This window comes from Macaca thibetana, chromosome 2 (assembly GCF_024542745.1).
Source record: "Macaca thibetana thibetana isolate TM-01 chromosome 2, ASM2454274v1, whole genome shotgun sequence".
NCBI classification, from domain to species: domain Eukaryota; kingdom Metazoa; phylum Chordata; class Mammalia; order Primates; family Cercopithecidae; genus Macaca; species Macaca thibetana.
Window position 1 is genome coordinate 73778058 of NC_065579.1, and position 16358 is coordinate 73794415.

The 16358-nt window shown below is 41.1% G+C and overlaps 2 protein-coding genes across 3 annotated transcripts in view; both read left to right on the forward strand.

Annotated features, from left to right (window-relative positions):
• Positions 1 to 16358, forward strand: part of GPR160 (G protein-coupled receptor 160) — a 305594-nt gene that overhangs the window by 189333 nt on the left and 99903 nt on the right. The gene's annotated exons all lie outside the window — the stretch shown is intronic.
• PRKCI (protein kinase C iota) overlaps positions 1 to 16358 on the forward strand; it is an 84706-nt gene that overhangs the window by 8626 nt on the left and 59722 nt on the right. For both annotated transcript variants that reach the window (XM_050778268.1, XM_050778269.1), the window contains exon 2: positions 4830 to 4951. In XM_050778268.1, the coding sequence (XP_050634225.1) occupies positions 4830 to 4951 (122 nt within the window). The remainder of the gene's footprint in view (positions 1 to 4829; positions 4952 to 16358) is intronic.

Below are 16358 nucleotides of genomic sequence, written 5' to 3' on the forward strand. Positions count from 1 at the left end.
GCGATTCTCCAGCCTCAGTCTCTTGAGTAGCTGGGATTACAGGCAAGGCGCCATCATGCCTGGCTCATTTTTGTATTTTTAGTGAAGACAGGGTTTCACCATGTTGGCCAGGCTGGTCTGGAACTCCTTACCTCAGGTGATCCATCTGCCTTGGCCTCTGAAAGTGCTGAGATTACAGGCCTGAGCCACTGTGCCCGACCTGTTCCTATATTTTATAATCATGTGCTTTTGTTAATGGGGTCTTCTCATAGACCTATTATATACTGTTTTCTTTTTGTATGTTTAAATTAAACTTTCCACCTTACTAATAATTTACCTGTCTTAGAATTTTTAAGGTAGATAATGTCATCTGCAAGTAGCAGTTTTGCCTCTTCTTTTCTATATCTTATTTATTTATTTATTTATTTATTTTATGTTTTCTGAGACAGAGTCTCTGTCACCCAGCCTGGAGTGTAGTGGTGTGATCTCGGCTCACTGCAACCTCCGCCTCCCAAGTTCAAGTGATTCTCCTGCCTCAGCCTCCTGAGTAGCTGGGATTACAGGCACGCACCACCATGCCTGGCTAATTTTTGTAGTTTTAATAGAGATGGGATTTCGCCATGCTGGCCAGGCTGGTCTTGATCTCCTGACCTCGGGTTATCCACCCACCTTGGCCTCCCAAAGTGCTAGGATTACAGGTGTGAGCCACTGCACCCAGCCTTTTTAATTTTTTTAATTTTTTTAATTTTTAAATTTTATTTTATTTTATTTTATTTTATTTTATTTTTTTTTTGAGACGGAGTCTGGCTCTGTCACCCAGGCTGGAGTGCAGTGGCGCGATCTCGGCTCACTGCAAGCTCCGCCTCCCGGGTTCACGCCATTCTCCTGCCTCAGCCTCCCGAGTAGCTGGGACTACAGGCGCCCGCCACCTCGCCCGGCTAGTTTTTTGTATTTTTTAGTAGAGACGGGGTTTCACCGTGTTAGCCAGGATGGTCTCGATCTCCTGACCTCGTGATCCGCCCGTCTCGGCCTCCCAAAGTGCTGGGATTACAGGCTTGAGCCACCGCGCCCGGCCTTATTTTATTTTTTGAGACGGAGTCTCGCTGTCCCCCAGGCTAGGGTGTAGTGGCGCGATCTCGGCTCACTGCAAGTTCTGCCTCCTGGGTTCACGCCATTCTCCTGCCTCAGCCTCCCGAGTAGCTGGGACTACAGGCGCCCGCCACCATGCCCGGCTAATTTTTTTTGTATTTTAGTGGAGACGGGGTTTCACCGTGTTAGCCAGGATGGTCTCGATCTCCTGACCTCGTGATCCGCCCACCTCAGCCTCCCAAAGTGCTAGGATTACAGGCATGAGCCACCGCGCCCGGCTGCCTTTTTTATTTTTAATCATTGGCTAGGATTTTCTAGACGGTATTGAATTGTAGCAATAATCTCTTATCTTAGTGAAATATAATAGAAAAATTTCTGTCAATTAAAGAAAAAAACTTTTAAAGAATTAAAGTTAGTGTTATTCAGAAATGTTACTGAGACCGAGTGCAGTGGCTCACGCCTGTAATCGTGCCACTGCACTTCAACCTGGGTGACAGAGCGAGACTCTGTCTCAAAAAAAAAAAAAAACCTCAGCCAAAAAAAATGGAACAAAAGAAAAAGAACTGTGATAAGTATTTGGCACTTTTTTTTTTTTTTTTTTTTTTTTTTTTTTGAGGCACATTCCTACTCTGTCACCCAGACTGAGTTCAGTGGTATAATCACGGCTCACTGCAGCCTTAACTGCCCAGGCTCAAGCAATCCTCCTACCTCAGCCTCCCAAGTAGTTGGGACTGTAGGCACGCACCACTATGTCTGGCTCATTTTTAATTTTTTTGTAGAGACAAGGTCTGCCTATGTTGCCCAGGCAGGTCTTGAACTCCTGTACCCAAGCAATCGTCCCACACTGACCTTTCAAAGTACTGGGATTATGGCATGAGCCACTTTGCCTGGCTGCACTCATTTATTTTCATTTATTTTTCATTTTTTGAGTCAGTGTCTTCCTCCATCACCCAGGCTAAAGTGCAGTGACATAGTCACAGTTCACCGCAGCCTCAACCTCCCAGACTCAAGCTGCACTTATTTTTATTTAGTCTTCATGATAATACTCAGAGGCAGATGTGATTATCTCCATTTTTCAGATGATAACATTGAGACTTAGTAACCCACAATACAAAGCTGAGTGTGTTTTTTTTTTTAAGAGACAGAGTCTTACTCTTTCGCCCAAACTGAAGTCCAGTGGCTCAATCATGGCTCACTGCAGCCTTGAACTCCTGGGCTCAAATGATCTTTGTGAGTAGCTGGGAATACACTATGCCTGGCTAATTAAAAAAAAATTTTTTTAGAGACAGGGTCTTGTTCTATCACTCAGGCTGGCCTTGAACTCCTAAGGCGATCCTCCCACCTCGGCATCCTGAGTAGGTGGGATTACAGGCGCAAGCCACCTTGCTGAGCCAAAACTGGACCTTGAACTTCAAAGAGATTTCTCTTTTCCCCTTATTACATTGACAAAGCTTTATAACATTGCTTTTTTACTTTATTGTCAAATTCATATTTCATAATTGTTATTTTTGAGTTCACTATCTTTTTGATTATTAAAAGGTGGAAATTGTTTTATGACTTTTTTATAGTTAATAATTTGGGAGGTGATTCTTTGAGATTATATGAATACTTTAGTCCCCCAAAACATTTTGCCCAATGGTCTTACCATTCATGGATAATCTTGCCTAAACCAATTATTATAATGGTTATTGCAAATAAAAGTATTTTTTCTGAATAGTCTAATTTAGGAGAAAAACTTACAGTGAGGTAGCAGAAGGACTGAATTTGATTCTTTTGGGGGTTTATTTTTTAAAAGCAATTAGTCCTAAGGAAAAACTTTATAATAGATTCTATATTTTAGAATATAGGCACATTGAAAGCAGTTTGTCTTCTGAAACTCAATAGCAAAATTAAAAATGCTTAAAAAAATTCAGCTAAAACCATATCTAAATTCACCATTTTGGGAATCTTTGTGATATAGGAGACTATATTCTGTTGAAGATCAGTGGTAAAATAATTTGTGCTAATGCTGAAGTTAAACTAGAAAAAAAATCATGCATGCATAATTTGTTTTATACCTTTAGAATGTAATATCTTTATTTTGCAGCTCATTTTTAGCTTTGGTACTGTAACAAGGATCTGGTGATTGTGGAATGTTATGAACATAGTGGTTTCGCAATTACTGAGAGAAGTGTTTGTATAAAACTCCCTTGAATGTTTTAGTTCCTGGAACTTAAGGAGTGGTAGTTGATAAAGCATAACTCCTTCATTGAGTCTCTGATGGGTGTCTATACTTGAACTTTTTTTTTTTTTTTGAAACAGAGTCTCACTTTCTCGCCCAGGCTGGAGTACAGTGACGTGATCACGGCTCACTGCAACCTCTGCCTCCTGGGTTCAAGAGATTATCCTGCCTCAGGCTCCCAGGTAGCTGGGATTATAGGCACCCACCACCAAGCCTGGCTAATTTTTGTATTTTTAGTAGAGATGGTGTTTCACCATGTTTGCCAGGCACCAGCCTTGGTCTTGAATTCCTGACCTCGAGTGATCCGCCCGCCTCAGCCTCCCAAAGTACAAAGTATAGCACCTGGCCTATACTTACACATTTTTTTTTTTTTGAGATGGAATTTCGCTCTTATTGCCCAGGCTGGAGTGCAATGGCTCAATTGGTTCACTGCAATCTCCGCCTCCTGGGTTCAAGCGATTCTCCTGCCTCAGCCTTCTGAGTAGCTGGGATTACAGGCATGCACCACTACACCTGGCTAATTTTGTATTTTTAGTAGAGACGGGGTTTCTCCACGTTAGTCAGACTGGTCTCGAACTCCCAACCTCAGGTGATCTACCCGTCTTGGCCTCCCAAAATGTTGGGGTTACAAGCATGAGCCACTGCGCCTGGCCTTATACTTAAACTTTCAAGTATTACACAGATGTTTTAAAAGTATTTGTATGTTCTGATAAGTGTTTTTTAGCTTTTGAAAAGTAAAATTTATGTAAAAGCCTTGCTGTTTACAAATGTTTACCTATGTGTTAATTTTAAATGTGGACTTTGATAAGGAAGTTATATTTTCATGATATCCAGTGTAACTAATTTTTTTCCCACTTATTCAAGAAAGATAATTTTACACTTATTCTTTGACAGAGAAATTCTATAGAAATTTTCTTCTTCTAATTTAATTCCAGAATACATTCTTTCAACCCTATGCCCTCACACTAGTAACCTTGAGGGTTCTTTGACAGAAAGATTGCTTTAAAGCAAGCAATTCTCTTTTGTCATTAAAATAAACTATTTTCTATTTTTATTTTTAAAAACTATTTAAAACAGTATAATTATTCAAGTGTATATATATGTATTTGGTTTTTTTGTTTTTATTTTTTTTTTTGAGACAGTCTCCTCTGTTGCCCAGGCTGGAGTGCAGTGGTGTGATCTCGGCTCACTGTAACCTCTGCCTCCCATGGTCCCAGCCTGAAAAAGGATCCTTCCACCTCAGCCTCTTGCTAATTTTTTTTTTTGTATTTTTAGTAGAGACAGGGTTTCACCATGTTGCCCAGGCTGGTCTTGAGCTCCTGGGCTAAAGTGATCTGCCCAGCTCAGCCTCCCAAAGTGCATGAGCCACCATGCCCAGCTTGATATTTTAATTTTTACTTTAATGAAATCATTTACTGGAAGCAGTGCATGTTGATGCACACACAAAATGACTGAAGTTCATCAAATTGTCAAGCATTCAGTAATATGTAGATCATTATTTTTAATCATTTTCAAACTTAAAACTCCTTTTCTTTTTCAGGGATATCATGATAACACATTTTGAACCTTCCATCTCCTTTGAGGGCCTTTGCAATGAGGTTCGAGACATGTGTTCTTTTGACAACGAACAGCTCTTCACCATGAAATGGATAGATGAAGAAGGTGAGTGGTAAAGGCAGGGCTGCCTGTGTAAGCATTTTATTTAAGATCTTATTCTATCATTTGTTCTAAAAATATAATAAGAGTCCTAAAAAGTTTAAAAGGAAAGACTATTAGAAATTTGATGTCATTCTTATTTTTTCTTAAAGTATTTAAAAGAATACTGAAGAGTACAATCTTTGTTTTGCCCCTTTTATACCAAAATGATGTGAAATTAACTTGACTTTTTTTTTTTTTTTTTTTTTTTGAGACAGGGTCTCTCTCTGTTGCCCAGGCTGGAGTGCAGTGGCCTGATCTCAGCTCACTGCAACCTCTGCCTCCCAGGTTCAAGCAATTCTCCTGCCTCAGTCCTCCGAGTAGCTGGGACTACAAGCGTGCGCCACCATGCCTGGCTAATTTTTGTATTTTTAGTAGAGACGGGCGTTTCACTATGTTGGCCGGGCTGGTCTCAAACTCCTGACCTCATGATCTGCCCACCTCGGCCTCCCAAAGTGCTAGGATTACAGGCATGAGCCACCTTGCCCAGCCTAACTTGACTTTTTTAAGCATGAGGTAAGCATCTCATCAAATAGTGTGATATTTTACTTTAATTTTGTTTTTTATTTGAATTAAATTTTTGTTTATTTATTTATTTATTTAGAGACGAAGTCTCGCTCTGTCACGCAGGCTGGAGTGCAATGGCGTGATCTCGGCTTACTGCCAACTCTGCCTCCCGGATTCACGCCATTCTCCTGCCTCAGCCTCCAAAGTAGCTGGGACTACAGGTGCCCGCCACCATGCCCTGCTAATTTTTTGTATTTTTAGTAGAGACGGGGTTTCACCGTGTTAGCCAGGATGGTCTCGATCTCCTGACCTCATGATCCGCCTACCTCAGCCTCCCAAAGTGCTGGGATTACAGGTGTGAGCCACCGTACCCAACCTTTTTTTTTAATTTTTAAAGACAGGGTCTTGCTAAGTTGTCCAGGCTGGTCTCTAACTCCTGGCCTCAAGTGATCTTCCCACCGTGACCTCCCAAAGTACTGGGATTACAAGCATGAACCACTGCATTCAGCTTCACTTTATTTTTTTAATTTAATTTTTTTTTTTTTTTTGAGACAGAGTCTGGCTCTGTCGCCCAGGCTAGAGTGTAGTGGCAGGATATCAGCTCACTGCAACCTCCGCCTCCCAACTTCAAGCAATTCTTGTGCCTCAGCTTCCCTAGTAGCTGGGATACAGGGGTGCACTACCACACCCAGATAATTTTCGTATATGTAGTAGAGATGGGGTTTTGCAGTGTTGCCCAGGCTGGTCTTGAACTCCTGGCCTCAAGTGATCTGCCCACCTAGGCCTCCCAAAGTGCTGGGATTACAGGTCTGGGCCACCACACCCGCCCCCCAGCTTCACTTTAATTTTGAATATGTGTTGTCTTACATTTTAAGAGATTACGTGTTTTTAAGCTGAATATTACCTTAAAGAAAATTTATGGAATGAAAGTGATTTTGACAATCATTATTTCAAAGTAGCGGCAGAAACCTGATACCTCAGTGACTTGTACTCAGAGAACATTTATCATATATGTAGGCTTACGCCTGTAATCCCAGCATTTTAGAGGCTGAGGTGGGAAGATTGCTTGAGGCCAGGAGTTCGAGAAGAGCCTGGGCAACATTGTGAGACCCTGTCTCTACAAAATGTTTTTAAAACTTAGCTGGGTACGGTAGCGGGCACCTGTGGTCCCAGCTACGTGGGAGGCTGAGGTGGTAAGATTGCTCAAGCCTAGAAGGTCAGGGCTGAAGATGGGCCCTGATTGTGCCACTGCACTCCAGCAACAAAGCAAGCATCTCAAGACCCTGTCTCAAAAAAAAAAAAAAAGGAAAAGCAAAAAAGAAGCAAATATCTGTGTTCTGAGGACAGACATTTCCTATCTTCAAACCCGTAGTCTGATTGGGAGATGGACACATGTGTAACAAATGTGATAAATTCTGGAACATAAACGCATTGGGGCCTTGAGGAATACAAAAGAAGACACATCTGTAATACATCTGCAGTGTTTGACCTAAACCTATATAACAGAGTAAAAGTTTTTGAGGTAGAGGAGGTGAGGAGAAAACCATATAGGCTGAAGAAGAATACATAGAAAGGCACAGGAATGTGAAGAACATGATGAGTGAAAATCTGTCTTTCACTGTATCTGAAGTACGAAGTGATGAGGTATGAGTTTGGGCTAGACCCTTGCTACTCAAAGTGTGATCTACTGGACTTGTTAGAAATGGGGACTCTTAGGTCCCGCTGCAGACTACTGAATTGGCCTACAGTTTAACAAGATCCACGGGTGAGCTGTATGAATACAGAAATTTGTTTGAGAAGCGTGAGACTAGATCCCCAAGAGCTTTGCAGATCACATTAAATTTTATTTTACAGGACTGTTGTTGAAGTCTAGCTAAAAGGTACCCTAAAGGAAGGGTGGGTTGGGGGTGAGGGATAAAGGCCTACATATTGGGTACAGTGTACACTGCTCAGGTGATAGGTGCCCCAAAATCTCAGAAGTCACCACTAAAAGAACTTGCTCATGTAACCAAACACCACCTGCTCCTTGAAAACCTATGGAAATATAAAAAAAAGAGAAGATACCCTAAATAGACTACTTTTGTACAATAGTTTTCTGTTAATTGTTATACAAATAGAATTTCATTTTAAGGAATGTCATTATAATATTTAGCTCAATATTTGGGATAATTTCTATCTTCCCTGATATAAAGAGCTCTGGAAAGTCATTATTGAGGCTCCAAGCTATAGGTAAGTGCAAACACATTCTCATTTTTTAAAAGTGTTCCTGGAGTAATTCATGTTCACTGTTCAGGAAAAAAAGTAGTGCAAAAAATTATGAAATGTAAAAGAAGCCCCGTTTTTCCTTTTTTCTCTCTCTTCCCTCACCAATTCCCATTGTAAGAGAAGAATAGCTTAGTATATATCCTTCTATATATTTTCTATGCATTTGCAAACATGTATGTTTCTATAAATTCTTTATTAACAGTTTTATTAACATGACAAATGATATACAGCTGATATTTTGCAGTCTTGGTGGACATGGGGAGCTTGGGGCTCAGTGCCACCCACCTTGGCCCTCCATGGCCTTTAAAAAAAATTATATGGGGCGGGGCATGGTGGTTCATGCCTATAGTTCCAGCATTTTGGGAGCCCGAGGCGGGTGGATCACCTGAGGTCAGGAGTTCGAGGCCAGCCTGACCAACATAGTGAAACCCCATCTGTACTGAAAATACAAAAATTAGCTGAGCATGGCGGGTGCCTGTAATCCCAGCTACTAGGGAGGGTGAGGCAGGAGAACCGCTTCAACCTAGGAGATGGCGGTTACAGTGACCTGAGACTGCACCATTGTACTCCTGCCTGGGTGACAGAGCGAGACTCCATTTAAAAAAATATATATATGTGTGTATATATATGTATATATATGTGTGTGTATATATATATGTGTGTATATATATGTGTGTATATATATGTGTGTGTGTATATATGTACATACACACACACTGTTATTCAGTGTTTTCCTTTATAGTGTGCACTGGACATTTTTTCATTTCAGTGTATTTCAATTTGCATCATTACTCTTTTTTTTTTTAGTACTGCATAGTATTACATATTATAGATGTTTCTTGATTAATCCCTTATTGATGGACATTTGGACTATTTCTAGTTTTTCACTACCATAAACAGTATATAATGATTTTTTTTGTGTGACAGTCTCACTCTGTCGCCTAGGCTGGAGTGCAGTGGCTCGATCTCCTCTCACTACAACCCCCTCCTCCTGGATTCAAGCAATTCTTGTGCCTCAGCCTCCTGAGTAGCCAGGATTACAAGCATGTGGCACCATGCCTGCCTACTTTTTGTATTTTTAATAGAGATGAGGTTTCACCATGTTGGCCAGGCTGGTCTTGAACTTCTGGGCTCAAGTGATCCACTTGCCTTGGCCTCCCAAAGTGCTGGGATTACAGGCATGAGCCACCACTCCCAGCCTTATTTATTGATTTTTTAATATAGAGGCTGGGTTCTCACTATGTTGCCCAGTCTAGTCTTGAACTCTGGCCTTAAGTGAGCCTCCTGACCCAGCCTTCCAAAGTGCTGGGATTGCAGGTGTGAACCACTATGTCAAAACATATGTATATCAAAACATCATGTTATAAACCACAAATATAATTTTTGTCAATTAAAAAATTCAACTAGTTTTTCACACAACTACATGAAATGAGAGGATTTTTTCATTCTTGCCCTTACCAACCTTAGATATTATGAATCATTAACATTTTTAAAAATCAGTAAGTGAAATGCTAACCTGGTATTTTAAATTTTGCATTAAGAGGAAGGTTGAGTATCTTTATCTTTTTGACCTACTCTATCACAAAGATAGTTTAAATATGGTTACTTATAAATTTCATGAGTGTCTCACAGTATGTCTTCAGCCAGAAAATGAGACTATATATAATTTAGCACAGTGTGCAACTTATGCTTAGCATTCAATAAAATGCTTCTTATAAACGAATATTATTCTCATTTTAATCCTGTCCTGATCATTTCATACCATTTATTTGCTGATTAGAGTTGTTTTTCAGTCACTGATTTTCAAACTGCAGCGCATGTAGGAATCACTGGACAGTGCTTTTTATTAGAAGTACTTAGTTTAGCGATAGTCCATTAAACATTTTTATAATACCTTTGTATTATCCTTGCCTGGAGAGTTCTGTTCCCAGATTGTCACCTCGCTGTCTCTCATCATTCAGGTTTTAACTTCTTGTCATGTCCTCCAAGAAGCCTTCCTACCTCCATTCACTTTGTATCTTCTTACCGTGTTTTTTTCTCGTTTTTCTGTTTTTGGTGGGTTTTTTTGTTTTTTGTGTGTTTTTTTGGTATGGTAGAATGTAAACTCCATGAGAGAAGAGGTCTTGTCTGTTTCGTTCATGTTGGAGCTGCGTGCCTAGAGCAGTACTAAATAATATTATGCTCAAAAAATATTTGTGACTGGGTGCGGTGGCTCACGCTTATAATCCCAACATTTTGGCAGGCCAAGGCAGAAGGATCCCGTGAGCCCAGAAGTTTGAGACCAGTCTGAGCAACATAGTGAGATAGTGAGACCCTGTCCCTACAAAAAAAATTTTTTTTTAATTAGCTGGGCATGATGGTGCGCACGTATAGTCTCAGCTACTCAAAAAGCTAAGGTGGAAGGATCGCTTGAGTGTGGGAGATCGAGGCTGCAGTGAGCCATTGTTGTGCCACTGCACTCCATCCTAGGCAACAAAGCAAGACCCTGTCTCCAAAAAAAAGATACATTTTTGTGTGTGTGTGTGTGTGTGTGTGTGTGTGTGTGTGTGTTTGTGAGTTGTACAAAAGTCTAGGAGCAAGCCTTTCCTGGTTTAATTTTACTTCAGTTATTGGAGACTTAAGCATTGGCAGTTACTGTTTGTTCTGTTTTTTTTTTTTCCTTAAAGTAGCATATTTTAATTAACAGATGTACTTAGTAAATTCACTTTCTGATGAAACAGTCCTGTTATAATGCATTTCATACTTCTTTCTCCCTGAGTAGCTATTAAGTTTCCTAATTTTCTGGAGAAAGCTATGAAGCTGTAGGCTTTGTCTTGTTCCAGTAAAAGGTTAAATTTTTCATTAAGGTCTGTTGATTCCCATGCGATCCTTCTTACCTTGCTTAATTCTGATACCAATCTTTTCTTAATTTTAGACATACAGAGCCAACAGTAATTATTTTTAAGTTACTTTCAATTATTTTTCAGTTGTAATTTTGTCACCTTTGGTTTTAATCATGTAGGCATTGGGGCATGTTGGTCTGATCTGGAGAAAAAAAATTCTCTAGGATCAAAGACAGGCCAATCATTTGATTTCTTTGGCATATGAGAAGTGCTGTTCCTCAAGCCAAACGTTTAATTGTTGGGATTTTATGTTGGAGCAAGTAAAGATCTTAAGCTTTCTTCATCTGTTTAAAGAGATTTAAGACAACTGCCTTTTTCCCTTACACTCAAAACCAGTCTTAGTGATTTGTTTTACTGTGGAAAAACTGGTTTGCTTAATCTAACTAAACATTTTAGAATGAGTAGTAATTTTGTAACCATCATGCCACTCTCTTCTTGCTCATAAATTCTTGTGTAACAAAAGTGTGGGACAGGGAATGACAAATGTGACTTGATTTTTTTAACAAAGGTGAGTTTTCAGTTTTTAAAAAAATTTTTAATTGACAGATAATAATCGTATATGTTCATGGGATACAGTGTGATGTTTCAATATATGTATATGTTGTGGAATGAAAAAATCAGGGTAATTAACACATCTATTACCTCAAATGCTTATTTCTTTGCAGTGAGGACATTTAAAATCCACTGTTTTTGTTATTTTGAAATACGGAATACATTATTATGAATTGTAGTCACCATACTGTGCAATAGATCACCAGAACTTACTACTCCTGTCTAACCACAACCTTGTACCCTTTAACTGGCACCTCTCCTTTCTCTATCTAACCCACTCCCTCCAGCCTCTAGTACTCTATACGTGTATGAGTTCAACTTTTTTAGATTCCACATATCATGTGGTATTTGCCTTCGTATGCCTGGCTTATGCTTATTTCACTTAGCATAATGTCCTCTAGGTTCATCTGTGTTGTTGAATATGACAGAATTTTCTGCTTGAGGCTGAGTAGTATTCCATTGTGTATATATGCCATATGTATTGTATCTGTTTATCCATTGATGGGCATATCTTAGCTATTGTGAATGATGCAGATGCTATAGTGTAGTTCACCTTTGTTTTGAGAGAGAGAGAGAAAGAGAAAGTCTCACTCTGTTGCCCAGGCTGGAGTGTACTGACGCGATTATAGCTCACTGCAGCCTCAAACCTATGGGCTTATGGGATCCTCCCATCTCAGCCTCTTAGCTACAGGTGTGTACCACCACACCTAGCTACTTTTAAAAAATTATTTTGGCTGGGTGCAGTGGCTCACACCTGTAATCCCAGCACTTTGGGAGGCCGAGGCAGGAGGATCACCTGAGGTCGGGCCAACATGGAGAAACCCCATCTCTACTAAAAGTACAAAATTAGCCGGGCGTGGTGGTGCATGCCTGTAATCCCAGCTACTTGGGAGGCTAAGGTAGGAGAATTGCCTGAACCCGGGAGGTGGAGGTTGCAGTAAGCTGAGATCACGCCATTGTACCTAGCCTGGGCAACAAGAACAAAACTCCATCTCAAAAAATTTTTTTTTTGTAGAAACAGGGTCTTATTACATTGTTGCCCAGGCTAGTCTTAGCCAGGAGTTGAATTCAGCTAACTCTTTGGCTGAATGTGTAGCCAATGCTACTTCACCTATTTAGATAGCAGTATTATGACTCCAAACCTGAAAACTGAAAAATTAATTTTAACAGCCAGGCATAGGGTTCATGCCTGTAATTCCAGCACTTTGGGAGGCCGAGGCTGGAGGATCACTTGAAGCCAGGAGTTCAGACCAGCCTGGGCAACCGCGAGACCTGTCTACAAAAAATAGTAAAGACGATTAGCTAAGTGTGGTGGCATGAGCCTTTAATCCCAGCTACTTTGGGTGGCTTAGCCCAGGAGGTTGAGGCTGCAGTGAGCCAAGAGTGCACCACTGAACTCTAGCCTGGGCCACAGAGTGAGACCCCATCTCAAAAGAAAAAGAAAAGACAAGAAAAAATTAACAGCAATTAGAAAAGGAAAGCTAAGTACCTCCAAGCATATCTAGTTTTGTAACTTTTGTTTGAAGAACTTCCTTTAACATTTCTTTTGTTTTTGTTTTGTTTTGAGATGGATCCTTGCTCTGTCGCCCAGGCTGGGGTGCAGTGGTGTGATCTCGGCTCACTGCATCCTCGACCTCTGGGGTTCAAGCAATTCTCCTGCCTCAACATCCTGAGTAGCTGGGATTACAGACACCTGCCACCATGCCCGGCTAATTTTTGTATTTTCAGTAGAGATGGGGTTTTGCCACGTTGGGCAGGCTGGTGTTGAACTCCTGACCTCAGGTGATCTGCCTGCCTCAGCCTCCCAAAGTGCTGGGATTACAGGAGTGAGCACCTGGCCTCTTTAACATTTCTTATAGAGAAGTTCTACTGGTTATAAATTATTCATGTTTTTAATTTCACTTAAAAATAAATGTATTGAGGTATAATTGACATATAATAAGTTATACATATTAAAACTTTACAGTTGGATGAGTTTTGATACCTAGGAACCCATCAGCACAGGCAAGATAGAGAGTGTATCTGTTATCCCCAAATATTTCCTTGTGCTTAGCAGCACCTCACTCCTGCTCTTTTGTCCTCAGGCTACTACTAATCTGCTTTCTGTTACTACAGATTAGTTTGCATTTTTTAGAGTTTTATATGGGTAGAATTATACAGCATGTACTTTTTGGTGGGATGTGTGACTTCTTTACTTAGCGTAATTGTTGATACTTGTATTAGATGTGTGTATCAGTAGTTCATTCCTTCTTATTGCTGAGTAGTATTCTGTCCTGTGGATGTACTACAATTCATTAATCTGTTGAAGATCATTGGGATTGTTTCTGGTTTTGGCTGTTTTAAAAAAGGTGCTGTGAACAGTCATGTATAAGTCCTTGTATGGAAATATATTTCCATTTTTCTTGAGTCAATACCCAGAAGTAGAATAGCTGGATCATGTGGTAGGTATATATGCTGCTTTTATAAAATGGGAAAAGAAGATTTGGAAAAGGAGATGAGATGGGGCAGTTCATCCCAGGCACATCCTTGGGCAGATGGTTTTTAGTAGGGAATTCACATGGAAGTAGAGGATCAGGAAATTGATTCCTTTTAAAAATTGTCTATGCCTGTTCGTCCCTGAAAAGTTTGCCTGGGTACCGTTTTCCAATTAGAAGATAGCTGACTAGAGATGTCCCCAACTACTTCTCTTATTTCTGGCCTCTGCCCCTGCTCTGTTCTTCAGACAGACCTTATGCCCAGGAAATTCTGGCTGCCATCTTTTATATACCAGGCTGTCTGGAGGCCTGGGAGGAAAAGGAATTAGACTGGGGTTCACCTGGGAGAAACCCTTGGCAGTGGTGGAGTGGGGATGGATTCAGAGGTGAGGTGTGATACTATAATGTAATGAAGAAATATATCTGCTATTCATCACTGGTTCCTGACAGTGCCTAAAACCCTTGTTCAAGTAAAAGGTTAGATTTTTCATTAAGGTCTGTTGATTCCCATGAGATCCTGAGTAACAGAAGTGAGAAGAGCATCTTTTGTTATTTATGATAAGCCCCTGCCAACCAAACCTTATTTTATGCTAATGAGGTGGCTCTTGGAGGATGGCTTCTGGTTGCCAGAGGAATCAACCATGTGGTTAGAGAGTTGGGACCTTCAGCCTACCTCCCCCTTATTTCTAGGGAAGGCAGAGGGGCCTGGAGATGGAGTTAATCACCAGCGGCCAATGGTTTAATCAGTCTTGCTTAGGTAATGGGACCCCCTTAAGAACCCAAAATGTAGGGGTTCAGAGAGCTTCCTGCTCGGTGAACAAATCAAGGTCCTGGGAGGGTGGTACCTCCAGACCAACATGGAAGCTCTGCGTCCCCCCGTACCTTGCCCCATGTACCTCTTCATCTGGTTCTTCATTTGTATCCTTTATAATATCCTTTATAATAAAGTGTTTTTGGAGTAAATTGTTTAACATGAGGAGGGGGTTGTGGGTGTAGGGGCCAGGGAAAAGCTTCCCCATTGCTCTCCAAAGATTTGCTGAAAAATCAACTTGCTGGCAGGGCGCGGTGTCTCACGCCTGTAATCCCAGCACTTTGGGAGGCCGAGGCGGGCGGATCACAAGGTCAGGAGCTCGAGACCGTCCTGGCTAACACGGTGAAACCCTGTCTCTACTAAAAATACAAAAACATTATTTAGGCGTGGTGGCGGGCACCTGTAGTCCCAGCTGCTGGGGAGGCTGAGGCAGGAGAATGGCATGAACCCAGGAGGCAGAGCTTGCAGTGAGCCGAGATCGCACTACTGCACTCCAGCCTGGGCGACAGAGCGAGACTCTGTCTCAAAAAAAAAAAAAAAAAGAAAAAAATCAACTCACAAGAGGTAGATTAATTGGAGAAAAGTCATACAGATTACAGATTTTATTACACGAGGGAACCACAGAGATTACTCACCCCCTAGTGGGGTTCGGAAGCATATGTAATATCCTGGCAAAACAGGTTGTATGGCTGGTCCAGGTGCAGTGGTGTTTACAGCTAATTGATCACAGCCAGTTACAGATTTCTTTGTTCCTTCTCCATTCCCATTGCTTCACTTGAGTAGCCTAAAAAATAAATTAATTAAATAAAACAGGTTATAGGAGAAGGGAAAAGAGAAATTTTGTTGTGGGGATTACTAGGAAGAATGAATGGATCAGGGAAGGGAGATTAACTTGTACATTATCTTGTGAAAGGATCTGTAATCTGTGTAATTACATTCTTGGTCTTACTGGGAGGGGAAGACAGAACAGTTGTTCTCCTTGGTGGGTCTGGATTTTGGGCTATAAAGGAACTTCAGAGAAGTCATTCTGGCTTTGGGAGAGGTCAGTTGTAGGGGTGCGTGGTTGGGGGAGAAAGTCTGAGAAGTATTGGTTACTGAGTCCCAACATGGGAATGCCCAGTTTGTAGCCAAGTCAGACTAATTTGGCTGATTTGTGGCTGATTTGAGGATCCACTACTTGCAATTAGCATCTGAAGTGGGGGGCAGTCTGTGGGACTGAACCCCTAAACCTATGGGGTCTGTGCTAACTCCAGGTAGTATCAGAATTTAATTAAATTGTAGGATGCTCGATTGGTCTCCACAGAGAAATCAAAGATCTGCTTGTGGAAAACTCACACATCTGGTGTCAGAAGCATTGTGAGTGGAGAAACAGTTTTTTATTTATGAGGCAAGAGAGGCTGTGGGAGTCTTGAGGCGGTATTGGGGCCCTTAGACGCTGTCATCTGCTCCAGTATCTGGGAAGGTCTGTCCTCCTCACTGGCATCCCATCTCCAGTTGCCCTGTCTTCCTCTCCCTCATAGACCACTGCTCACATGGAGTACGCTTATGATCCCCACACTGTTTTCTCCTCACTCTCACTTCTCCATCCGTAGGCAATCACTGATCTGCTTTCTGTCACTATTGCATACATATAAATGACAAAATGTAGTGGGTTTTTTTGTTTTTGGTTTTGAGAGACTGGATCTCACTGTGTTGCTCCGGTTGGCCTCCAACTCCTGGGCTCAAGCAGTTCTCCTAGCTGAAACTACAGATGCACACCATGACTCCTGGCTCAAGCATAGTGTTTTTGTGCTTTTTAATAAATGACATTATGTATCCCATATTCTGAAATGTCTCTTTTTTCTCTGGATGTTATGTCTTTTTTTTTTTTCTTTCTGACACAA